We start from the raw sequence: 27255 nt of genomic DNA on the forward strand, positions 1-27255 counted from the left end.
ACCACCTACAATGTGACCAAGGTTCGCCCCAATCGGCCAGACAGGAGTGCTACAGCAAACAAAAGTGTGAAATCGCTCATAATTCCTAAATTATCAGTCACAGGCTCAAGTGTCTTATGTCGTTAGAATCTCTGGCTCACACCGGACAGAACAAAAATTGCTCTGATTTGATCGTGAGCCTGGCAATATTTTGTGGTATTTTGGATTTTTCTGAAAAATCTACTTTTGCGTACTAGTCCTAGGCTGTCTGCCCGATCGGAACCAAACCAGCAGAGAGGTTCTCTGGAGCGTAAATATCTATAATTATCAAAAAACAGTTGAACTTTCAAATCACTGTCGTAAAGGGGCACCAAAATGTTCGAAAGGGACAGGTCCACTTTTAGTAAATTGCCTTTAACTCCTGAACGGAAAAAGATATCTTTGCCAAACTCAAAACACCTACGTAAGACCCAAAAAAAAAAAAAAAAAAAAAAATGCGGAGCTTGGCTTCTTGGTGGTGCTATAAGTGGGAAAAAACAAAGATGGATATAACTGCGTGACCATTTGTCCTATTAACATGAAAATCTGCGTGCACAGTCTTGGTCCAAAGTCCCTACAAGGACATTTGCGTGTCTCAAAAAACATAGCCGCCATTGGCCGACGAAGTTTGAGCACCTGTTAAACAAGGTTAACAGAGGCCGATCAGAACGAAACTCGGTGGGCCTGTTCAACTCACGGCCCCTAAGGTCTGAGAGAAATTTGAAAGAAATTGGCCACTGGGGGACACATTTTTAAAGGATGTAAACGATGGTATGTAGTGCGATATTTGTATCATACAATAGAACTCCTCATTCCGGACAAATTTGCCTCTAGAACCACTGCTGTCAATCAGGTGTTTGTTAAATGATTGAGAAGATGTTTAAAAAAAAAAAAAAAAAATATATATATATATATATATATATATATAATAATAATATTATTATTATATATATATATATATAATAATAATAATATTATTATTATTATTATTATTATTATTATTATTATTATTATTATTATTATTATTATTATTATTATTATTATTATTATTATTATTATTATTATTATTATTATTATTATATATATATATATATATATATATATATATATATATACATATACACACACACTTTTGCAAACTAGTTCTAGGTTTTTCACTCAATCTGGGAAAAAAACACTGCAGTACAATTCTCTGGACTCTCTAGGGCAATAACTATCAAAATAAATGTTGAAATTTAACCAAAATCCTATAAAGCCTAAAGGAAAACTCAAAACTTCATGAATCCTGCTGAGCACATGCGACAAGTGATTCTAAAGAAGTAGCAAAGTTTTAAAGGGGTCATCGGATGCCCATTTTCCACATGTTGATATGATTCTTTAGGGTCTTAATGAAAAGTCTATAATATACTTTGGTTAAAAATTATCAGTGGTAGTGTAAAACAACACCCTTTTTACCTTGCCAAAATCAGCTCTGCAAAAATCATCCCATTCTGGTCGAGGCTGCTAAATGCAAATGAGCTCGGCTCGCCCCGCCCCTCTCTTCTCTCTGTGGATTTACGAGCCTGTTTACTTTAGCCGTGTTTAGCCACTAAACATTATTAGGAAAGACGATCGCAAAGATTCATAAAAAAAAAACCTTATACTCACTTCTGCTGTAAGTGAAGCTGGATCACAAATGATTTGCGTGAACATAGACGGATATATGTGGATTGGGAGGCGCATTCAAATCACAAACAAACGTAATCAACTGCATCTTCAGCAGCTCAGATGTCGGGAGTAAATGACGACCACTACATTCATTATTACATCCAGCAACACAACACCTCAGTCAATTTGACTCAATTCTTGTCTAACTTACATCCCTGCTCCGACATCAGGACAACCATGGAGGTTGGACTGTTACAACTGATCTGAGGTAAGATGCTCATGTCAATCAACTATCGTGGGAGAGGCCTCTGTCGGTGTGACGAGCATCTGAAAATGGCTCGATTTTAAACAGGGAATATTATTTTTACAGATTAATTAAAAACCACTGCATACATTTGTATCATTATAGGGTAGATTTGTACATACACTGCCAACACACATTAATGTTCAAACAACATGTACAAGTGAACTTAGCATCCGATGACCCCTTTAAGGAGTTCGGACCACTGGTGCTATAACAGTCACAAATGTTACAAAAACAAAATATTTCTATGATAAATTACCTGGATTTGCGAAAAAATGCTTTTTTAAAATCATTAATTTAGGTGGCTACAGGCTTGCTAAGTAAAGTCTTTTCTCATACGTGTTTAAATTCCTTAAAGTGCTTGAACCTTGAAGCTGCTTGCAGCTATATTTCTTCTCGTTATTTCCCTATAGCGGCTAATGAACCAGAAGTCTCATCCATAGGCTTACTTCCACACTGAAGAATAATGTGGCTACATTACATAGTAAATCATGAAGAATTTTTTTTTTTTTTTCGGTTTACCATCCCTTTAAATGTAAACTTTAATTGAAAACAGTATCCAGGTCAAATTCAAATTATAAATTTTCATTGTCATTGACCCATAAACCAAGTGACTGACAAAATGCAAATGTCCTGCCATTTCTCATGGTCAGTGAAGACAGAATCTCAGACTTACGTAGAACATTGTGGTGTGTTTCAATTTCAAGTGACCAGTCATTGAAAGAGCTAGACTTCAAAATGAAAGTAATGAAATGTGTCAAAAAAGGAAGGCCACCATATTCAAAACCAGTCTGCATTTCTTTCCTTCTTCTGTACACGAGCAATAGAGGCTATGCAATGCTAAGCTGCTTTCCACACTTTCATTCTATCCATCCACATCCCCTTAGTCATATGCTCGTCTGCTCCCACTTCCTCTCTTTTCTCAGAGCGGGAGGGAGGAAAGAAAGAGGTAGCGGGTGGAACTCCAAATAGTCTGGCAGAGATCAAGCGAGTGTCAAGGCCTAGTCATGAATGAGAAGGGGTGCAGGCGCGGATACACTTATCCTCTGGGCCGAGGCCAACGCTACAGCTCAGAGGTGCCAACAAGTTCAGTTCTGCCCCAAATAAGTCATAAGACACAAATATTTCACAATCAGACACAGCTCTGGAAAAACACACACCAGCATGCATACACATGTACACGCTAACACACAGCTATTCAAAACAAACTGGACAGCCTGGATACTGAAATCTCTTACCTTAGCTGCTTGGCGTAATTCTGTTCGATCTCTGTTCGCTCCTTTACAAACTTCACATATTTTTCCACCAGGTCTAGCCCAGATTGTGTGTGTTTATCAATGATGTCACATTGGTCCTGCAACATAAAATCCAAACCAAGCCGTCAAATAAATGTCAAAAATGTAACTCATTTTGTTTTATTAGACATTGATCCAGATCCATTTGATTGTAGTGGTCTCACTCTATATGTGTATATAGGTAGTAATTTTACTTCACGGTAACAATAAATATCACAATATAGTTTTTTTTTGCTTTAAATAAGGTCTTTATGATATTAACTAAATTAAAAACAAGTAAACACTCAGCGATTAAATAAGAAACTAATTACAAGCAATAGGACAAAAAACTACAGTAAAGCAAATAAATACGAAATTATAAATACAATGTATAAAGTAATCAAATGTACAGTGTGAAAACACTGCACATTTTTCACTGTGTAAATTAAATATATTTATTCGTATTAAAGTTACAAAAGTGATTTAGGCAAGAGGAGTTAGAGATTTTCTCTCTTTTGTTGTTTAATTAACATGAAGGACAGACAGCAGGAATATTAGACTGCTGTCACTTTAAGAGCTCCCCGGATCCAATGTACTGTTACACGTGTTTTCTTTCTCTCTTCACATTAAATTACGGTTTATGAGGACAGTTGCAAAGACAGGCATTTTGACACATAAAAATGTGTATATTTAACCTTTCAAGGCCTATAAAGCAGCGAAAATAACTCAGAAAACATTTTAGCATTTTTCGCCATATAATGGACTGCTATGGTGCCCCGAGTGTAAACTTCCAAAAAGCAGTTTAAATGCGGTTGTAAACGATCCCAGCCGAGGAAGAATGGTCTTATCTAGCAAAACAATCTGTTATTTTCATTAAAATAATACAATTTATGTACTTTTTAATGTCAAACGCTCATCTTGTCTTGCTCTGCCTGGACTGTTTTTTCCGGTTCATGAGAGTAGAAACTCCCATCTCATGTTTTCCCTCAACTTCAAAATCGCCCTATATCGTTGTTTTACACCCTTAACGTGTGTTTGATCTTCTTTGCATGTTCACTTTGCAAAGACTGGGTCGGAACTTCTGCAGCGATGTAGGATGATTTTGAAACGATTTTTGAAGTTGAGGGAGAAAATACGATCAGAGTTTTTCGACATACCCTAACTGTCTTGAGCCAGAATACACAGAGTTCAGGGAGAGAAAGGCAAGACGAGCGTCTGAGATTAAAAAGTATTTCAACTGTATTTATTTTAATGAAAATAACCAATCGTTTCGCCAGATAAGACCCTTCTTCCTCAGCTGGGATCGTTTGAAGCCGCATTTAAACTGAATTTTGGAAGTTCAAAATCGGGGCACCATAGCAGTCAATTATATGGAGAAAAATCCTGAAATGTTTTCCTCAAAAAACTATTTCTTTAGGACTAAAGAAAGGAAAGACATGAACATCTTGGATGACAAGGGGGTGAGTACATTATATGTGAATCTTTGTTCTGAAAGTGGACTTCTCCTTTAAAACCACTTGTTTGTAAACCGCAATGCTTAAAAACGCGTGCAAACGATGAGTTTTTATGACCATGTAGCACAGCAACGTCACATGTTTGTGGAACTGCGATAGAGGCCATAGTCCAAAATCTCTACCAGTTGACAGATTTGTACTGGTTAATCGTATCAACCAGTATGTCGCCCACCCCTACCAAAAGCATTTTCCATTGTATTTGTAAGAAAAATGATTTGGAAGAGCCTTTGTCAATAGAAGCATCTGAGAAAAAAATTGTACCACTAAGCAATAAAATGAGAATCTCTGAATAACAAGCCTGTGAAATCATGACATGTCAGGCAAAAAATTGCTGAATCAGCCCTGTATTGCAGGACACAGACTTATGAATAACTACGACACATGACGTGTCATCGATGCATAGTGCTTTACTATGCCACATCCTGTGACATTGAAACACTGTAGTTTTTAAACCTGGAAGATGAAAGATGTGCTAAATAAAATCCAAAATTAACCTTTTTTCCCAAAACGTTTAACTGAACTAATGCCAACACTGTTCTCCATAAGGTGAAAAACAAACATCTGTGTTAATGTTGCAGAAAATGTAGTACAGCATTTCATGACCCTTTAAAAAACCTGGTCTAAATAGATACATGACTGCCAAAAAAGGGAACAAAAACACTCGAGATGTCGAAACACTGCAAAACAGCTAATATGAACCAGAAAATGGGCAAACCACAGAGATTTGGTCAGTTAGAGGCCTAAAGATGAATCAGAATTAAGCTTTTAGGTTCCAGGTAGTTGGTTTATAAATGAAGATCTCCCTGATCTTCATTGCTGAAGAAACATCAAAATTTCATGTTAAGATTTTAGCATTTAATATGAGCCAGTAAATACTGCACGCTTAATAAATCTAAAACAGAACTAGTAAAAGGCAGATTAAAATAGCAGCTAAAAAGGATTTCATTATTAACAATGAGTGTGCATTCATACAGTATGTATACACTACAGAGACATTTTTTGAGGGTTGAGCTTTAGGGGATCTTGTCCAAATTCATGTAATCACAAAGATGTTAAGGTACTTCAAAAAACTACAGTATCATGTCACTGCATCAAGATACATGCAGGGCAAGTAGTTTCAAGTTAAACTAACTCCAAACACTGGTCAGAGCTCTGCATGACATATTTAGAGCAGAAGGTTTGCATCAGATTGTGTAAAGTGATGGCCTGGCCATACCAGTTTACTCAATGGAATCCATCAAACTAATTTGAGAACAGAGAAAGTGAAAAAGAGGACGAGCAGACAGACCATGGAAGACTATTCCAGCCTAGGTTCCTATAGAAATAGCTAGACTTATTGCCAGAAACTTCCAAAGTATAAGATTAAATGCTTTAATGTATATATTAATATATAATAAACAATAATTTATAACATATAGATATAATAAAAATAAAATATAATTATATATATTATATAAATAAAAGAAACAATTTATAACATTTAGATATAATGCAAAATGAGATATAATAAATAAACACTAATAAATGACTTATACATTTTTTATATATAATATGTATGCATATATGTTAATAAATAATACACTTTTGAAATTATTAAGAGACCATATGCTCAAAAAAGTAGAAGAAAAAACATTAAACCAGTAAAAATATTGTGAAATATTATTACTATTTAAAATAGCTGTTTTCTTGAAATGCAGATTTTATTTTATTTTATTTCTTAATCCCAAACTTCTCAATAGTAGTGTATCACAAAACCGTTTCCACAAAAATACTGAGTAGCACAACATTGAAAAGTTCAAAACAGCATCAAAACTGCATATTAGAATGATTTCTGAAGGATCACGTGACATTAAATACTGGAGAAATGATGCTTAAAATTCAGCCTTGCCATCACAGAAATAAATTACATTTTAAAACACCAAAACAGAAAAAAGTTATTTCAATATTTTATAATAGTACTGAATTTTTTAAATACATGCAGCCTTGGTGAGCATAGGAGACTTAAAAAAAAAAAAAGTTTAAAAACCTTTTTGTTCCGGAACTGTATACATATTTAAAAAATATTTTAATAAAAAAAATACATAAAAATATATTTTTTTTTTTAAATCTGTTTAAATATTTTAGAGCTAAAAAAAAAGCTTCTTCAGAATTTATGACTTTCTTTGAGTTTTTTATTAAAATGTGTTTTGATGAAAAGTTGAAAATCCAGGTTCCAGGTTTTCCATAACCATAGGAACCCTGCTGTGATCATCAAGTGCTAAAACACTACATTATGATGTCAATCAGAAAATAGACAAGAATATTTGACATCAGTTAATAAACACTATCATCATGTCATCGGCAATGCTGGCGTGAGTTATGTGAAAGGGCCATTAATGAGTTGTCCTGCATCTGCCCACACAAAGAACATCCCAGAGATTCCCTGCCCGTTCACAACCCTTGACCCTATAACGTTATCTGTGGGAGGCAGGGGATTCCTTGGGGCTTTAAACTCATCCTGCCACAAGCGTTTGAGCAGACAGGACACAGGAAGTGGAAGTCTTCTCTACTTCCTGCTGTGTTTCAGTGGTGCTCAACAAAAATATGAATATCACATGCTATTTCCTACAGCACGCCCGAAGCAAAACAAAAACAGACCTAGGGACTAATTTGTCAAACATTCGTCAGCATTTTCCCAAAGAAAAAAATATTTGAAACAGTCCAGTTTGGCTGTATTTTTCCCTTTTTTCAGTTCCTTATTTGGTGGGGCAGTGTGGTACATTTCAAGTACGAGCCTGACCATTCGAGAGTGTTGATATCTTGAAACGCCCCCCCACCCCCTCAGTGCTACCTCCATCGGCCTGGACCTAGATATGTGTTTTGAAGTGGGAAGGAGGGAGGTGCCTTTGGGATGACATTCCTAACAAGCCAAGCCATGTCCTGACTCCACCTCCTCCTCCTCTCTCCTCAAAATGGAGTCCATTAATATAGAACAAGAGAAGAATTCCCTACCCCCTCACAACCCACTCACTTGCAAATATAGAGTGCTTTTCAACTTCATTCAAAACAAAGCTCTGAGAGCCAGTTGTTTATGTCCACGATAATCACAAGCTAAGCTTCTGTTTGTGTGCAAATATTTGTGCATCAAATTTGTACACTAATGTTTGTGTTGACAAACCAGAAGGCCAATGTGGTAAAAAAGAGAATGCCAGAACATCAGGGGGGAAAAAATATCTTAATTGTCTTAAACATTGGCTAAATTGATTATATACACTACCAGTCAAAAGTTTTTGAACAGTAAGATTTTTTAATATTTTTTAAAGAAGTCTCTTCTGCTCACCAGGCCTGCATTTATTTGATCCAAAATACAGCAAAGCTGTAATATTGTAAAATATTTTTACTATTTAAAATAACTGCTTTCTATTTAAATATATTTTAAAATGTAATTTATTCCTGTGATCAAAGCTACATTTTCAGCATCATTACTCTATGTCTTTAATGTCACATGATCCTTCAGAAATCATTCTAATATGCTGATTTGCTGTTTGAGAAACATTTATTATTATTATCAATATTTAAAACAGTTGAGTACATGTTTTTCAGGATTTTTTGATGAACAGAAAGATCCAAAGATCAGCATTTGTCTGAAATAAAAAACATTTGTAACATAATACACTATATCATTTTAAAAGCTTGGAGTCAGTATATTTTTGGGGGGAAGGGATTATAGAAATTAATACTTTTATTTAGCAAGAATGCTTTAAATTTATGAAAATGTATCATTATAAAAGGCATTTATAATGTTACAAAAGATGTATGTTTTAGATAAAAGCTGTTCTTCTGAACTTTATATTCTTCAAAGAAGGCTGAAAAATTCTACTCAGCTGTTTTCAACATAATAATAATAATAATAATAATTTTTTTTTTAATCAGAATATTAGAATGATTTCTGAAGGATCATGTGAAAATTCATCTTTGAAATCACAAGAATAAATTACATTTTAAAATACATTAAAATAGAAAACAGTTATTTCAAAAAGTAAAAATATTTCAACATTTTACTGTTGTGTTCGCTTTGGATCAAATAAATGCAGGAGAGCAGAAGACATTTAAAAATCTTACTGTTCAAAAACTTTTGACTGGTAGTGTAATTTATTTATAACCAAGGCATTTCTTGATAATTTGAATGAAATTAACATGAAGTAAAAAAAATGTTCAAAAATGACACAATTTTAATTTTGTCATCATTTACTAGCCCTCATCGATCAATATTTTTAATATTTATCACTTGTCTGCTCATTGAAAATCTAAATAATCAATATTTACACATTTAAAAAAAAAGTTTTGGATTGTTGGACAAAAATGTTTATTTTTGGTAAAAGATAGCTAAAAGAAAAAAAGGATCAACTGGTGTTAGTAGCAAAAAACTAACAGGTCTAGAATAGATGTTTGGTTGAACTAAACCTTTAATGTAGTTTATGCGCCAAGGTTACATCTACATTAATCCTGGCACATTTAAAAACAGCGTTTTCATTTTAAAACGCTCTCCATCCACACTGGTGTTTTCAAGCATTTTTCAAAAGTTTCTCATCCACACTGAAACGTCGGAAAATGTTAAATTCACCTTGTAAAACCTCATAAAAGTTCAGTGAGATGACACAGACGGAACAGACATAAATCCGTTTTCACATAATTCTTCAAGCAGGATCATTTTATTTAGGAAAATACCTTGACTGATGCATCCAGGTCACACTTACTCATCATTATAGGTTTGATCTAAAACGCAACTGCCCGCAGGACAGCAATTGTGAATATGTTTTCTGTCATCTTTTAGGGATTGTAATATGAAGATTGTACAAAATAACATATCTTTAGCAACAGCGTTAAAAATTGCACATAACAGGCACAATTTCGGTATAAACATTGATATCTGAACCTGCGTCATCGTTTTCAAAAGCCTCATGCCTACAATGCAAAAACGGCATTTTTAAATGTATCCACTTTGGTAAGTGTTTTAAAAAGCTTTATTTTCTTTGACAAAAACACTGTCTCAGTATGGACGGAAGACCAAACTGAGATAAAAAGCGGTGTTTTCAAACTAAAACCTATTAGTGTGGACAAGTCCTAAAACAACTCCCTTAGATTTGAATCGGCGGTGACTTCAATCGAACTTCACACCAACTGCTATCATCACAATCTTAAAACCAACAGAGATCCTCTTTGAAAACATCCATTCAAGCTATAAAAACAGTCCTGGGCACAATTTACAGCAGGGTTCCTTTTATCTCTAGCACTGTATTCAGCCCACTCTTGACCCATCATAATGCAAAGCTATTTGCCCAGCCTGAGCAGAGAGTACCAGTCTACAACCTTTCCAATACAAGAGTCCACATCGAAATGCCACTGTCCTTCGTCATGCCCTAATGGCTTAATAAGGAGCCTGCTGTGCAGCATTTCTCAAGACATGCAGAAAGAATCCAAACAAACACTGAACTAACAAAAATTACCCACTCTCTCATCAGCAAACGGAAATCTTGAGCTGCCAAAAATAGCTAGTGGATTAACAGCAAAGGAGTGGACAGATGCCACCGTGTAGCCATGGAAATGGCACTTAATGACTAACCCGACCAAAACCAATTAGGTTAGAGTGACGGTAAACCAATGGTAGACTTATGAGAACCACTGCACGCACGTCCCACCTGGAATGCCTAAAGCGTACTGCATACACCTAAGAAACAAGTCTATACCAACCCCAGCTTTCACTTCTGTTTACTACCAAGCTGAAACTACCGTGATTTCCCAAGCTTGGCGGTGACGTCCCTTAAAAAGCACGGAAAAGGGAAACTTTCTAGTGAAGCAGACACCAAAATAAACAGCGATGTGGACTGGATGAGGCGTTTTTATAAAATTAGGGCAAAACTAATTAGGCTGGTGCAGTAGAAGATGGAAAGGGGACAGCGGACAGAGGCCTAGGGGGAGCGACAGCAACGAGGTCAAACAATCCCCACCCACTTCAGTGCAACGCTCCATTTACACACTGCAGGCATGTGGAAAGCTCTGTGTAAAATCTGCCTTTAGTTAAAAGAGGTGGCAACCTCTGTGCAGATGGGATGTTATGGGATGGTGGACAGGGAAATGGGACAACCTAAACATGCAGGATGAAATACAGGTGATGATGCAATCAGAAAAATGCGTTGACTTATTTCTCTAACCCATTTGTGAAAGTGGAAGCTAAAGTCTTAAGCAGCATGGGTATATTTGTAGCAATAGCCAAAAACACATTGTATGGGTCAAAATGATCCATTTTTCTTTTCTGCCAAAAATCATTAGGATGTTAGGTAAAGACCATGCTCCATTAAGATATTTTGTAAATGTTCTACGATAAATATATTAAAACTTAATTTCTGATTGGTCATATGCATTGCTACTTCATCTGAACCATTTTAAAGGCGATTTTCTCAATATTTAGGTTCTTTTGCACCCTCAGATTCCAGATATTCAAGTAGTTGTATCTCAGCTAAATATTATCCTATCCTAACAACAATGGAAAGCTTATTTAATCAGCTTTTAGATGATGTATAAATCTCAATTTCAAAAAAACGACCCTTATGACTGGTTTTGTGGTCTAGGGTCACAATACTGAAACTAAACAACTTTGTAATATAAATTCTTAAACAAGCAGTTAGCACTTCTCACTAGCAACACACATTTAAGCCTGTTTGAGAAGGTAAACAAAGCCAAAACACCTTTACAAACAGTCCGAGACTCTGAAAAAACAACACTAATCACAAAATAGTGGTATTAATGTCAAAAGTTGTTGGTTATACCTCAACTACAAACGAACAACTATCCCCCAAAATTAAACAAAAAATAATAGTTAGCTAATGCTGCAGATAGATAGATAGATAGATAGATAGATAGATAGATAGATGGATAGATACATAGATATATATATTTTTTTAATTATGAACTGTTCAGTAATAAACAGCGAGTGTATGTAGACGGATACACTGATTACGGTTAACGGTGATACTGTTGTTGTTGTTGCTATGATTCGGCTCAACTTTGAGTTTGAGCGGATGTTCACATTAAACGCTGCAATTAATCGAATTAAATCATGACAACTGACAACTTCGACAAATTAGGACATAAATATGTTTAACAAGCTACCAGACAGTCGTTTGATGCATTTATCCTCTTCCAGGTTGAAAGAAAAAGCTCACAAATCAGTTTATTTACGCTCACGTAATCAACTGAGAAGATCTTGCATCCGGATATATTTCTGGGAACGTACGGATGAAACATAAACCATGAAGTCTATCCTCCAGACTTACCCAAAGCTCAGTGCCCCAGTCCATGTTCAGCCCTCTCTACCGCTCCACTCTATAAGGCTGAAAAGTTATCCCAGTTTACAAGAGTCACAGATGTTCAAAATAGGTTCAAAGAAAGCGAGTCATTTCTTTTCCCGCATTCGCACGTAACGCTGAACAAATCGGTACGGATCTCCAGTGCGAGCTACTTTGCGGTGGCACAAATAGTTTTCGTTGCAAAGCGAGAGAAGGATCAACTGGATTTCGTTGCCGCGTCACTCCCAGATCCTAATTCTTAAAGGAGCCGCCGGATTCAGTTTCCAACTTTCAGACCGCTCGTCTGCATGAGTGAGAGAGAACTTTAAAAAACAGAGAGGAAGGACATGACCTTTATTAAATTATTAACGCCAGGCGGCAACAATCATTAACAACGCATCTAAAAACATAGGTCCTGAAACATTTTGTTCATTTATTAACATTCATTTTGTTAATCAGAAAACACTGGGAGGATTTTATACATAGGATATCATACAACGGTCAGGGAGATAACCTGGATTCATTAAACCACTCAAGAACAGCTAAAATACATAACGTTTGACTTGGGTATATATATATGTATACACAATTAATTTTCTGTTTTGTTTTGTTTTGTTTTTTTGTTTTTTTGCTGTGGGACTTAAAATAAAGAGTGAAATAAAAAGATCTTATTAAAAGGCTCCAAAAAAGAAACTGTTTTCACCTTTTTCTTCAACACACAAGTAAGCCTATGGGTGAGACTTTCGGTTCATTATCCGCGATAGGGAAATAACGAGAAGAACGTGCAATAAACGGTAAAACTTTTTGCACTACAAACAAGTGTGTTTATAATTAAGGTAATAGCTTACAGTTACATGGTAAGTCACACCAATTTGCGATATTAAACAGCAAAACAAGCTGTTTTGTACAGCTAAAGATAGCTGGACAGGGATGAGACCGGAAGCCTGACCCATAAAATTTACCAGTGGTAAATTTGTTCTTACGGGAAGTAAAAGGTGGATAGGGAAATAACGAGAAGAATAACAATGTGCAGTAAATGGCAAAACTGTTTGCACTACAAACCAATGTGTTCATGATTAAGATAATACATTAAAATAACAAGGTAATTCACACTAATTTGCAATATCAAGCAGCAAAACAAGCTGTTTTGTACAGCTAAAAAATAGCTAAAGGTGGATGAGACCAGAAGCCAAACCCATAAAATGTACAAATGGGAAGGAAAAGGTGGATAATCTTTTATAATTTAGTTTTAAAATATTTTATTTCAAAAACTCTGTCGAGCAAATTTTTCCTAATTTATTGCATCATTATTATAAAATTTCAAAACAGGCAAGCTAACTTTTAATACAGACAGGTGCATGCTGTACAATATTTGCTTTTTACATACTATACCACCAATAAACAAAGAATTCAATATACAGTCTTTTTTCCAATGTAAGCATACTTCAGCTGTTTAAAACATGATAAAACTCACGAAGAGGCTCCATTGCTTAACGGACGCATTTCACACGCATTCCCTGACTGTATTTTATAATGTCCTGTTGATTTTTTCTTTTTCCACACAATGATCACTACAACGATGAATAAAATAACCAGTAATATAATTATCACTGCAATAATTGCAATGTAGTAGGAAGAGTCATCTAAAAAGGAAACAGCAAAAAAAAAAAAATGTTCAGTTAATGTAGAACTGATATTAAACTCTAGTATTAAACATTAATTTTGTGTCGTTAATATATCATGCAATTGAAGAACTATCATGTAATATTTCTTGGGGAATATTATACCATTTTCACAGTGAAACCTCTTACAAACCTTTTATCTCTACTGTGAACCTCTTGTCTTCATGTCCAAATTCATTCGTGGCACTGCATGTATAAACTCCAGCATCGGTAGACGTGGCTCTCTTAATGTTATGAGTGATGTGGCGCCTCCCAGTGGAGATGTTTTTGTTTTTGAAGCTCAACCACATCTCAGGTTCTGGGTTACCAGAGGAGCTGCACTCTAGCGTTATATCGCTGTCTTTTCCCACATTAAAATTCTCTTGGCTGGCATAAAACACTGGGGCATCTGTGTTAAAAGTAGAAAATTGTCTTTGTTAATTCGTTGGGTAAAGGTTGTTAAAGAAATACACATTGAAGACCATTTTTGTCTTACGTAGGATGTTGATGGTGAAATTAGAATGAATAGTTCCATGCTTGTTATGTGCGATTAATTGATACAAGCCACTATCATTCCACTTGGGATAAAACTCATGCGGCATCTTTGTTCCATTTTTGCAGAGGGAGAGTTCAGGCTTTGGTAGTCCATCATCTACGCAAGAATGTTGGAAAAGTGTTTCCGCTTTTACTTCATAGGTCTCATTGCATTTCAGTTTTGGAGGATCTGTTTTGGGGAGAAAACAGTCAACTTAAAGACCCGATCAGAAACAAGGTTTTAATGTAGAAGTTACGAAAGAACTCTCACACTTACACTGTACTGTAATGTTTATGAAACAACTATGTACACCACGGACATTACTGGCAGTGATTTCATATCGGCCAGAATTGTTTTCGGTAAGATTCACAGAGGAGCTAACTTGTGATGAATTGAGACTCCAGGAGATGCTTGGATGAGGGTTACCCTTAACAGAATATAAATCTGATGGATGTGAATCCAATGAGGTCCCTCTCAGTGGTGACCAGACATTACAAGACTGAATTTCTGGAGCATCTGGAAAAGAAGAACATAGAAAGACATAATAAGAACAACATAATTATTTGTTTGTATTTTGAGAGAATGTCTTGCTTCTTTATATCTGTGGAGATATAAAGCAATATTTTGTTCACTAACAATATACAGTAATGTTGAGAAGTTCTGATGTTTTTTTTGGAGGAGGTTGAGGTCCTTCTTCTCCCAGATTCAGCTCTGCTTCACACCGGTATTGAGCTCCATCATCAGCTCTGTCTGCAGTGATCAGGAGTTTGGCGACTTCATTCACTGGAGTTATGCTGGTGTCAGTGAAAGTGGTTTGACTTAGCAGAGTTTGTCCTTTGTACCATTTGACAGTGAGATTCTGAACAGGAGCCACATCTTGAACATCACACTGGAGCTCATACTGCTCTCCCTCCATCATTGGTCCTCTGTGATTCACAATGCTGATGGACACACTGTCTGGAGTCTCTGTGGAGAAAGATTTACACACTCTGAAATCTGCAGTGATGAATGTACATTTATTAGATATTTCTGAGAATGGAGAGAGAAAAGAAAAATCAATAACAAGGAAACTCACTGTAAACAGTTACTGGGAGCTCTTCTTGACACGGTTTTTCATGGGTTTTGTTATAGTTTATGTAGCAGAATGGCTTTATGTCCCATTCTCTCAGATCTGACACTGTCCATGTGATCAGACTCTGGTTAGTTGTCTTGTCCACTCCTCCCTCACTGGCTTCCCATCCCATCCCATGATGCATGATTAAAGCAGTACAGTTAACTGCAACAGAACCGCCGTACTCCACAACCACACTTCGAGGGCTGATTTTAACAGGACATTGACCATCTACAGAACAGGATGTGATTGAAAACCAATGAAGCTTTATCACAAAATAACAGCATCACTTACAAATCATTTTGAGCATTCGTCTGTCCATACAGTATTGTGCAACAGTCCTACCTATATTAACATAAATGTAATTGCTTTTCACAAACATGAGCAATAAAACTAGTGATGCCTTAGTAGCTTTTCACACAGAAAATGTTTTTGAGTGTAAAACCATGAGACTCTCTTAAGGATCACACTTGAGATCATCAGCCGTCAAAACAGACAGAAGACAATAAGCATAACATTTGCCATTATTTTGTTTATTCAAACTGATTCGCGAACATGCACGAACACAAGAGGTGGGATTTATTGTATGAACCAATCACAGCCAATCATAACGAGTCATATCCAGTCATATCGTGATGGAGGCATTGCCTCCTCACACGTGACTTTAATCCATTCATTTTCAATTATCTCCCACCAAACTCACGCACGCTTTAGGGGGTCTGTTAAAACTCAGTGGGTTCAGGGGAGGCGAGAGAGGCGTAGACTCCAGCTGTAACTTTACCTACTGGTGTCACTGTTGGATAAAGTGATTTATACACTTTTTTAAATGTAATTTTTGATAATATTGGCATTGTTTTATTTTTGTACTATGAGTTTTTTTCTTATCCAATATTTTAAGGGGACACCGCCTCCCTTGTCTCCTCGGAGGAAACACCGCTGCAATCCATCATTCAGGGGTGTCTCCTCCGGGGAGGCAAGGGAGGCAGTGTCTCCTCAAAAAAACATATAAAAGCACATAAAAAAATACTAATTACTTGTTTTTCTAAAGTAAAACTGTGCCAAAGCAACACCAGTAGGTAAAGTTACAGCAGGAGTCCACGTCCTTCTCCCCTCCATTGAGCCCATTGAGTTTTAACAGACCCACTAAAGCGTGCAGTGAGTTTGGTGGGGGAAATTGAGAATGAATAGGGGAAATTCACATGAGAGGAGGCAATGCCTCCATTGCGAAATGACTGTATATGACTGGTTATGATCAGCTATGATTGGTTCATTCGATAAATCCCACCTCCGTTGTTCGTGCGTGCACACAAATCAGTCTGAATGAGTTTTAACAGACCTGTGAAAGAATGCGGTGAGTTTGGTGGGGGGGAAATTGAGAATGAATGGGGGAAAGTCACGTGAGAGGAGGCAATGCCTCCATCGCGATATAATTGGATATGACTGGTTATGATCAGCTATGATTGGTTTATTCAATAAATCCACTTCTGGTACAAATCAGTCTGAATGGACAATATAATGGTGTTAATGTGAAGACTAATAAAAAGTAAACAACTCACACACTTAGATATCACCACTTTGTCAAGTCAAAATCAAATGGCCTGAAAACATGATCTGTTGTTTTTGTTTTTTTGTTGTAGTGAGCAGTCAGATTATTGAAATTAAAGCTACATCTTCACGTCTGTGAGACGTGTTTACCGAGTTCTTCTGACTGATGAACCAAAAATATGTTCATTATTATAAAGAACAGCTGAACATTAGTTCATTTATCTATCCCTACAAAAATTCAGTATCACTGCAGCACTCTTTTTGAACAGTAAAAATGTTAGAAACTGTAACTTAGCACTGCCTAAAGGGCAAAAGAGGTAGATGTGTTTATTCAAAACTGACCTATAGGTTTGACGATGAACACTTTGCTGTCTCTTCCCTGAGAGTTTGTGGCAGTGCACGTGTAGTTCCCTGGACTGAGTTTGGAGGACGGGAGCACTGAGGAGCTGATCTCTTCTTTCAGATGCTCTGAGTGCCATGTGTACGTAGGAGCCGGGTTTGCCTTCACTGTACAGTCTAGCGTGACTTCAGCTATTTTAATGATGGTCTCTTTTGAACTGGAGTGTTTTGGTTTATCTGAGGAGGACAGAGATACATTTCTTAGCACATCAGCAACATTATGAGTAGGTGTTATTAATAAATCACCAAAAATACTGTATTGAATCCTTTTTATGTGTTAATGCAACTCATAACGTGTAATATTTGATCAAATTATCTGTTAATATGCATATCTCTGCATGTGATGAAATATGACAGTTCCTTCACACTAGAAGGCTCTTTAGAAAATATGAACTGAATTAAATAGCAATCTTAGAAATGATAAACTTACAGAGCACTTCAACACTGAGACGTTGTGAAGATGCTGTAGAATTTACTTCTCCCAGATCCAGCTCTGCTTCACACCGGTATTGAGCTCCATCATCAGCTCTGTCTGCAGTGATCAGGAGTGTGGTGGTTTCATTCACTGGAGTTATGCTGGTGTCAGTGAAAGTGGTTTGATTCAGCAGAGTTTGTCCTTTGTACCATTTGACAGTGAGATTCTGAACAGGAGCCACATCTTGAACATCACACTGGAGCTCATACTGCTCTCCCTCCATCATTGGTCTGCTGTGATTCACAATGCTGATGGACACACTGTCTGGAGTCTCTGTGGAGGAAGATTCACACACTTTGAAATCTGCATTCATGAATGTGCATTTATTAGATATTTCTGAGAATGGAAAGACAAAAGAAAAATCAATAACAAGAAAACTCACTGTAAACGGTTACTGGGAGCTTTCTTCACATGGTTTATCATGGGTTTTGTCATAGATTATGTAGCAGAATGGCTTTATGTCCCATTCTTTCAGATCTGACACTGTCCATGTGATCACACTGTCTGTGGTCTTGTCCACTCCTCCCTCACTGGCTTCCCATCCCATCCCATGATGTGGGATTAAAGCGGTACAGTTAACTGCAACAGAACTGCCGTACTCCACAACAACACTTCGAGGGCTGATTTTAACAGGACATTGACCATCTACAGAACAGGATGTGATTGAAAACCAATGAAGCTTTATCACAAAATAACAGCATCACTTACAAATCATTTTGAGCATTCATTTATCCATACACTACTGTGCATCAGTCCTACCTATATTAACATAAATGTAATTGCTTTTCACAAATGTGAGCAATAAAACTAGTGATGCCTTAGTAGCTTTTCACACAGAACGTGTTTTTGAATGTAAAATCATGGGACTCTTGATCACACTTGAGATCATCAGCCGTCAAAACAGACGGAAGACAATAAGCATAACATTTGATTCTATCTATCTATCTATCTATCTATCTATCTATCTATCTATCTATCTGTCTATCTATTATCAGTGGTGTGCAGTGGTGTGCGGTGGTGTTCTGAAATGAGGAGGTGAAGTCCTCAAAGTTTTTTTTTAATCAAATGTAAATTCATGTCCCAGCCACAATAAACATTACTTACATTATCAGAAAAAAAGAAGGGAAAAAATTTATTTTATATTTTTACATTAACAGTGTAATCAACATTCAATTTATTAAAGCCAATTATAAATCTCTCAAGTTACTGTTTTTAAGCAATTTACATTTATTCCAAAATAATAACTCAAGGCAGTAACAGTTTTAACAATATATTGTATTTGTTAACTTGTGTTCAGCTATTTTTCAAAAACAGGGAACTTTTAACTATTTTTAAATTTTTCATGTCTTCAGTCAAGAAAGCTCAGTAAATATCGGTCACAGAGATTTACTTTAAATTTCACCAAGCTGATAACTCACTAAAAACTCCCACAGATCATGTTTTCAGTCTATTTCAAGTCTTATTTTGACCTAACAAAGTGGTTGTATCTAAGTGTGTGAGTTGTTTATTACTTTTTTAAAATTATTCCTCCCATTAAAGCCATTATTTCGTTTATTCAGACTGATTCGCGAACATGCACAAACACAAGAGGCGGGATTTTTTGTATGAACCAATCACAGCCAATCATAACCAGTCATATCCAAACATATCGTGATGGACGCACGTGTGACTTTAATCCATTCAATTCTCAATTACCCCCCACCAAACTCAAGCACGCTTTAGGGGGTCTGTTAAAACTCAATGGGATCAGGGGAGGCGAGAGAGATGTGGACTCTAGCTGTAACTCTACCTACTGGTGTCACTGTTGGACAATGTTTCTATAGAAAAAAAAACAAGACACTTATAGACTTTTTTAAATGTAATTTTTTTGCAATACTGGTATTGTTTTATTTTTGTACTATGAGTTTTTTTCTTATCCAATATTTTAAGGGGACACCTATGACTGGTTATGATCAGCTATGATTGGTTCATTCGATAAATCCCACTTCCGGTGCAAATCAGTCTGAATGGACAATATAATGGCGTTAATGTGAAGACTAATAAAAAGTGAGTAAACAAATCACACACTTAGATATCACCACTTTGTCAAGTCAAAATCAAATGGCCTGAAAACATGATCTATTGTTTTTTTGTTTGTTTTTTTTGTAGTGAACAATCAGCTTATTGAAGTTAAAGCTACATCTCCAAGTCTGTGAGCAGTGTTTATCGAGTTCTTCTGACTGATGAACCATAAATACTACGTACTGCAAAGAAACATTTCTTAGCACATCAGCAACATTATGAGCAGGTGTTATTAATAAATCTATAAAAATACTGTACTGAATCCTTTTTATCTGTGTTAATGCAATTCATAATATGTAATATTTGATCAAATTATCTGTTAATATGCATCTCTCTGCCTGTGATGAAATTTGACAGTTCCTTCACACTAGAAGGCTCTTTAGAAAATATGAACTGAATTAAATGGCAATCTTAGAAATGATAAACTTACAGAGCACTTCAACACTGAGACGTTGTGAAGATGCTGTAGAATTTACTTCTCCCAAATTCAGCTCTGCTTCACACCGGTACTGAGCTCCATCATCAGCTCTGCCTGCAGTGATCAGGAGTTTGGCGGTTTCATTCACTGGAGTCTTACTGACGTTACTGAAGGTGGTTCGATCCAGCAGAGTTTGTCCTTTGTACCAATTGACAATGAGATCCTGAACAGGAGCCACATCGAGAACATCACACTGGAGCTCATACTGCTCTCCCTCCATCACTGGTCTACTGTGATTCACAATGCTGATAGACACACTGTCTGGAGTCTCTGTAAATAGATTTCAGAAATATTGAAATTCACAGTTATGAGTGAATTCGAGAAAAGAATTTGTTTTGGAAAAAAGAAAATACTCACTGTAAATAGTAAGTGGAAGATTCTGTGAACACTCTGTTTCATTAGAGTACATGTAACAAGTTATATTCATCTCCCAGTCGTTTACTTTAAACGTATTTGTGATCGCTCGAAGATTCTCTGTTGAGTTAATAAATGTCCCCCATCTCAAGAAAGACTGATGTGTGGTGTTGAGGGAGGAGCAGTTCACTGAAAATGAATCTCCATATTCAACCACCGCATCAAGAGGACTCAATAAAATGGGGCAGGAGTCTGCAAAAGAGAACAATACAATGCATTATAATAAAAATAATCTATGTGCAAATTATTATTTATAGAGTTCATAAACATTAGGCATGATATAAACAAACTTGACTTGACTTGACCAAATTAGTTTGCTACTGACTCAAATCTCAGTGCTTGGTGTAACAAATTCTGATAATCATCTAGAATTTGGCATTTATATAGTATGAACTGTGTGCCTTGTATTTACCCATGGAAAGTAATACCAATATTCGTTAAAGGAATAGTTCTTCCAGAAATTAAAATGTGCTGCAAATGTACTCACCCTCAGGTCATGAGTTTGTTTCTTCATCAGAACAGATTTGGAGAAATTTAGCATTACATCATTTGCTCACCAATAGATCCTCTGCGGTGCATGGGTGCCGTCAGAATGAGAATCCAAATATCTGATAAAAACATCACAATAATCCACAAGTGATCCACATGACTCCAAAGCGATAAGCTGTGTGTTTGTAATAAACAAATTCATCAAGACGTTTTTTTTATTTAAACTGTTGTTTCCAGCTAAAACATGAGTCCCATATCCATAATATTTCTTTCTCCATTAATAAAGTTGTCCTGTTTTAATCAGGATAGAATTATGTACAGTTCAAGCACTTTTTAAATGCCAAGCATTTCTTAATAAATATGTTGGTGGGCTTTTTTGCTGATGGAAACGTTATTATAGATTATAGACTAGTATTTTGGCCAGAAGTGACCATTAAAAGGTAAAATGCCTTAATTAGGGATTTATTTATTACAAACACACAGCTTTTTGTTTTACAACGCATTCATTGATGGACGGAAGACATGTGGATTATTAGTGTATTATTGTGATATTTTTATCAGGTGTTTGGACTCTCATTTTGACGGCACCCATTCACTGCAGAGGATCCACTGGTAAGCAAGTGACGCAATGGTAAATTTCTCCAACCTGTTGTGATGAAGCAGTAAACTTATTCAAATCTTGTATGCCTTGAGGGTGAATAGATTTTCAGCAAATTTTCATAAAAGTGCTATTACTTTCCATGGGTTAGTTTCTATGGCATAGTTCTATAGTTTATTTATCTTTGGCACTTTAAAGAAGATATTCTGAGATAACGTCCAGGTTTGGAATGACATACAATTGAGGTCAAAAGTTTACATACACTTTGCAGAATCTGCAAAATGTTAATTATTTTACCAAAACAAAATTAAAATGCATGTTATTTTTTTATTTTTTACTGACCTGAATAAGATATTTCACATAAAAGACATTTACATAAAGTCCACAAGAGAAAATAATAGATCACAAAAACTTCAAACGTTTACATACGTTTCTTTATACTGTGTTGTTACTTGAATGATCCACAGCTGTTTATTTATTTAGTTAGTTAGTTAGTTAGTTGTTCATGAGTCCCTTGTTTGTCCTGAACAGTTAAACTGCCCACTGTTCTTCAGAAAAATCCTTAATTTCCCACAAATTCTTTGGTTTTTCCAACAATGACTGTATGATTTTGAGATGCATCTTTTCACACTGAGGACAACTGAGGGACTCATATGCAACTATTACAAAAGCTTTAAACACCAAGCCAGGGGATGAAAACATTTTGAATTCAGATCAGGGTAAATTTATTTTGTCTTCTGGGAAACATGTATCATCTGTAGCTTCTGAAGGGCAGTACTAAATGAAAAAATATGATAGGTAAAATAAGAAAAACATCTTAACACAATTTCATTCTGTTCAAAAGGTTTCACCCCCCATCTCTTAATGCATCGGGTTTTTTTTTCTTCTGAAGCATCAGTGAACATTTGAACTTTCTGTAATAGTTGCACAGTAAAAATAGATGGGTTATTTTTTTAACCCAATAGATGGGTTACACATATTGGGTCACTGTGTTGGGTTATTTTCTAAAACGTTGGGTTATTTTTTTTAAACATCGTTGGGTTGTTTTTAATAATAACCCAGCGTTGGGTTTAATTGGTTCCCGCGGCGACAGTTCAAATTTTAACGGTCGACAGTGTCTGACCACAGAAGAAGCTGCTGCTGCATCAGTGTGAGGTAAGTAATAGGGTTTAAATAACTCTTATAACATTATACTTATACGAAGAACGTGAAATGCACTTCAAAATTGAACTTTTGTTGTTGTATGTTTGTTTTTTTTTAACGAAGATGTAGTTTCCTTTAGTCAGTGTATTGTAACGTTACTGCAGAGAATGAGCTCCATTGTAAACGAATAACGTCACGTTAACTTAGCTGTCCCAGTTAGGTTGCTAGCAGTAATAAATTAAATAAACATTAGCAGAAAGTTGTAAAACTGTTTAGAGATGTATTACAGTAACCTAAAGTTAATAATGTATGGTGGAATGTATACAGGACTACTTATATTACTGAAATCACCGTCTACCATTACTACAGGTTTAGTATTATTTTACAGCTGATGAAGGGTTCTAGACATACGGTTTCTGACTACAGTTTGTTTGGTCGCATTAATGGTTATCACATTTAACTTTATATGGGAAATGGCTAATGTTAAATGAGACATTGTTGATTTAAACCGCGCCGCACGAACCTTTCAACTTCGGTCCAGTATGTAACCTTAGCTCAGCGGCAGCTCAGAGAGATGCGCTCAAATTCAGTTAATTCTCTGTTTAGAAAAGTCTACAAATAATCACATTTCCCAAAAGCAAGACGTGATGGGAGAAACGAAGCTTTTCAAAGTTTCGAATCAATTAAACGAATCGCTTAATTCGCAAAATGATTCACTGCTTCCAATCGTTCGTGACACAACGGCGACGCCTGCTGGTCAAAACAAGGCAAGCGTCAGTTGTTTGGAAAGCGAGCACTAATTGGAATAACACTAAATGTGTTTTTATGGTTTATTTATATTGAATATTGTTATGCATATATTAGATTCGCCTCTAATTACAGCCATTTCTATTATAAAGCTATGACAGATTTGCATGTTTTTTTAAATGTGTACTAAATGTGTTTATACTTATTTTTAGACATTGGGTTCTTCAGTGAAGGAAAAATTACAACAGTGGAATCTCATACATTAAACATCCACATGCCAATTAACTGAAATATTTCAAGGTAAGTAAACTATTTATATTAGTGATCCATATACATTACCAGTCAAAAGTTTTTGGACAGCAAGATTTTTAATGTTTTTAAAGAATTCCCTTCTGTCTAAGCCTGCATTTATTTCATCCAAAATACAGCATTTAAAATAACCGCTTTCTATTTGAATATATTTAAAATGTAATTGTCCAGTCTTTTCAAAGCTTTTAAAATAGAAAGCAGTTATTTAAAATAGTAAAAATATTTCACAATATTACTGCTTTTACTGTATTTTGGATCAAATAAATACAGGCTTAGTGAGTAGAAAAGAATTCTTTAAATAACTTTAAAAATCTTACTGTTCAAAAACTTCTGATTAGTAGTGTAGGTTTTCCAACAATTATGAAAAAATGTTTCTAGTTTATCTGTAAAATGTTTCTTCTTCTGCTTCATCTTATCACAGAGGAAGGAGTCAATGAAGGAAGTTTTATGCGACCGGATGACACCAGCATTGCTGCACTAACTCCAAGAGAAGAAGTTTTTAGCATTTTCAACGGTGAAACAGTGGAACAGAAGACCTTACTACAAGCAGTGGATCTGTGTTTCAGACATTTCTACATTTATGACATCTACTACCCAAAGCTCCTCTGCACCCATTTGCAGCACACAGTCTTTAATATTCCAGGAGTTCTTTCAACACATTACCTCTTCCTTAGAAACTTTGTATTTATTGATCCGTAAAAAATTTTTATGTTGCTGATTATCAGCAAGTCCAGCAGCCAGCAGATTTACTTTGTTTTATTATTATTATTATTATTATTACTTGTGTTTATGATTTTTTATTTTTGTTTTATTGATAAAAGTTTGTATGTTATGTTTGTTTTATTTGTGCACATTTGTGTATGTGTTGATATAAATAAATATGAATTGATACACATTTATGACCCTGGACAACAAAACCGGTCATAAGTATCATGGGTACATTTGTAGAAATAGCCAAAATTGCATTGTATGGGTCAAAATTATCAAATTTTCTTTCATGCCAAAAATCATTAGAATATTAAGTAAAGATCATGTTCCATGGAGATATTTTGTAAATCTCCTACCATAAGTATATTGAAACTGAATTTATTATTAGTAATATGTGTTGCTAATAACTTCACTTGGACAACTTTAAAGGCAATTTTCTCAATATTTAGATTTTTTTGCACCCTCAGATTCCAGATTTTCAAATAGTTGTTCTATCCTATCAAACCACATATTAATAGAAAGCTTATTTATTGAGCTTTCAGATGATGTTTATATTTAAATACAAAAAAACTTGACCCTTATGACAGGTTTTGTGGACCAGAATCAGATAAATAAACATTAGTTTTGAATAGTTGGTTTTGAATTCAGTGTACATCTTGAAAATATGTCAGTTGTGTGTGCATATTTGTGTTTTGAATGTATTATATTTTCACATTCTTGTACACTTATTTTGTAAACATTTGCAGTATGACTGTTTTACATTTAAAAATATATTTGTAAAAAAAAATATTTGCATATTTAAATAAAATATTTATTTGAAAACAAAGTAGTGTTATAGTGTATTTTTATAAAAAAAATAAATAAATAAATAAAAACTGATATAAATGAATCTAAATAATTAACTCAACTGTTGGGTTACTTTTAACCCAACTGGATTTTAACCCAATTCATTGGGTTAAAATAACCCATAGATGGGAAGGTGCTATACCAACCCATAGTTGGGTTACTAGTTGGGTTATTTTTAACCCAACATTTTTTAGTGAGTGCATGTATGTCCCTCAGTTGTCCTCAGTGTGAAAAGATGGATCTTAACATCATACAGTCATTGTTGGAAAGGGTTTAAATACACAAAAATGCTGAAAAACCAAAAAAATTGTGGGACCTGAAGGATTTTTCTAAAGAACAGCAGGCAGTTTAACTGTTCAGGACAAACAAGGGACTCATGAACAAATATCACTAAAAAAACACATAGCTGTGGATCATTCAGGTAACAACACAGTATTAAGAATCAATGGTGTGTAATCTTTTGAATGGGGTGATTTTTATAAATGCACTGCTTTTTCTCAACAGATTTGGGGATAAGAATAATTTGGATGAGTGGTTTTGGTGTAATAATTGGTGCTTGTCAAGGAAAGCATTGGTTTTATCATTACTCATATTTACGTTTAGGGAATAAACTCTTTACTCTAACTATTACACTTTGATATGTAACTGATCTTGCACCACAACAGACATTAATGACAAATCATGTGGTTTATTGCTATTATTTTTTCAAGCCAGTACACAACCATCTACCAACCCCCACATAATACCTTTAGAGATGCCCTGAAAACCATTAGAGTAACCACATATCAAAAATGTCTATTTATTGCTTTAGTCAGTATTCAGTTTCTATAAATGTTCTTGTACATGATCTCATTCATACGTTCTCACCCTGTGCACAACAGAAAAAAAAGGTCAGCATGTCTTAAATGTTTGGGCGTTGGAAGTGTGAAAGCTACTTGACGAACTGCCTACATGCTTAGGTTTCTGTTAAGTGACTAACACCTACTGCACCCTCTAATAACTTCTCAAAAGTCACAACATTTAACAAATAAAAAGTTTGTGGCCTCTAGCTTTAGAAATAAAGATCACTTGTCAAATAACTTAAGATGGAACACTTTGCAGAGTGTGGTAACTTTAAAACACTTTCATTTTTAAATGCAGGTCTAATGACATCATCTTTGACACCACCTAAACAGCTTTGGTGTTAGTAGAAATAGAGCTGAAGAAAAAAAGAAAAAATATATAAAAACAAAAGAAATAAACAGAACTTGAAAAAATGATGAACTTGCTTGACTTTTAGCCTTTTTGAAAGATTTAAAAAGTAGACTAGATTCACAGAAAGACGGAGAAGACAAAATGGTGAGAACTTACCGCCATCAGCAAGGCTGATCAGCAAGATACCTATCAATGGCTGAAGCAGAAGCATTGTCAAGCAAGAGATAAGCAAGGACGCCGGTAATGCCTGAGGTGGATGATAGATGCAGAGTCTCTTTTGGTGTTGCTTGTAAAAAGGATTTATATTCTCTTAATTATGATAAGCATGGTATGAAGTGCCTGAGAACAGGAAATCCTGCTCAGACTCACAGCATAGAAAGAGGAAAACCACATGTGTGAGGCAATAAAAAATGACGCAAAAGAAATGCTAAATATTAATAAAAGTTTTTCTTTCTTTTTT

The 27255-nt window shown here is 35.4% G+C and overlaps 2 protein-coding genes and 1 long non-coding RNA gene across 3 annotated transcripts in view; 1 reads left to right on the forward strand and 2 right to left on the reverse strand.

Moving 5' to 3' along the window:
* Positions 1 to 12387, reverse strand: part of trip10a (thyroid hormone receptor interactor 10a) — a 35844-nt gene extending 23457 nt beyond the window's left edge. Inside the window, exons 1-2 of the mRNA XM_051106877.1 lie at positions 12071 to 12387; positions 3208 to 3323 (exon numbers count right to left, since the gene is read on the reverse strand). Of these exons, the coding sequence (XP_050962834.1) occupies positions 3208 to 3323; positions 12071 to 12094 (140 nt within the window). The 5' untranslated portion in view covers positions 12095 to 12387. The remainder of the gene's footprint in view (positions 1 to 3207; positions 3324 to 12070) is intronic.
* Positions 12388 to 12429: 42 nt separating this feature from the next.
* icam5 (intercellular adhesion molecule 5) lies at positions 12430 to 27158 on the reverse strand. The gene is given in 13 exon segments (XM_051106878.1): positions 12430 to 13725; positions 13898 to 14152; positions 14240 to 14467; positions 14555 to 14794; positions 14915 to 15244; positions 15354 to 15620; positions 17277 to 17510; positions 17764 to 18081; positions 18191 to 18214; positions 18217 to 18453; positions 20300 to 20617; positions 20705 to 20953; positions 26952 to 27158. Coding segments are annotated over 13 exon segments (2928 nt in total). The 5' UTR covers positions 27007 to 27158; the 3' UTR covers positions 12430 to 13552.
* Positions 22787 to 25212, forward strand: LOC127163588 (uncharacterized). Its single transcript, XR_007827496.1, has 2 exons — positions 22787 to 24038; positions 24469 to 25212. It is a non-coding gene; the product is annotated as an uncharacterized LOC127163588 (long non-coding RNA).
* Positions 27159 to 27255: the final 97 nt, after the last annotated feature.

Source organism: Labeo rohita, chromosome 3, assembly GCF_022985175.1.
Source record: "Labeo rohita strain BAU-BD-2019 chromosome 3, IGBB_LRoh.1.0, whole genome shotgun sequence".
Taxonomy (NCBI): Eukaryota; Metazoa; Chordata; class Actinopteri; order Cypriniformes; family Cyprinidae; genus Labeo; species Labeo rohita.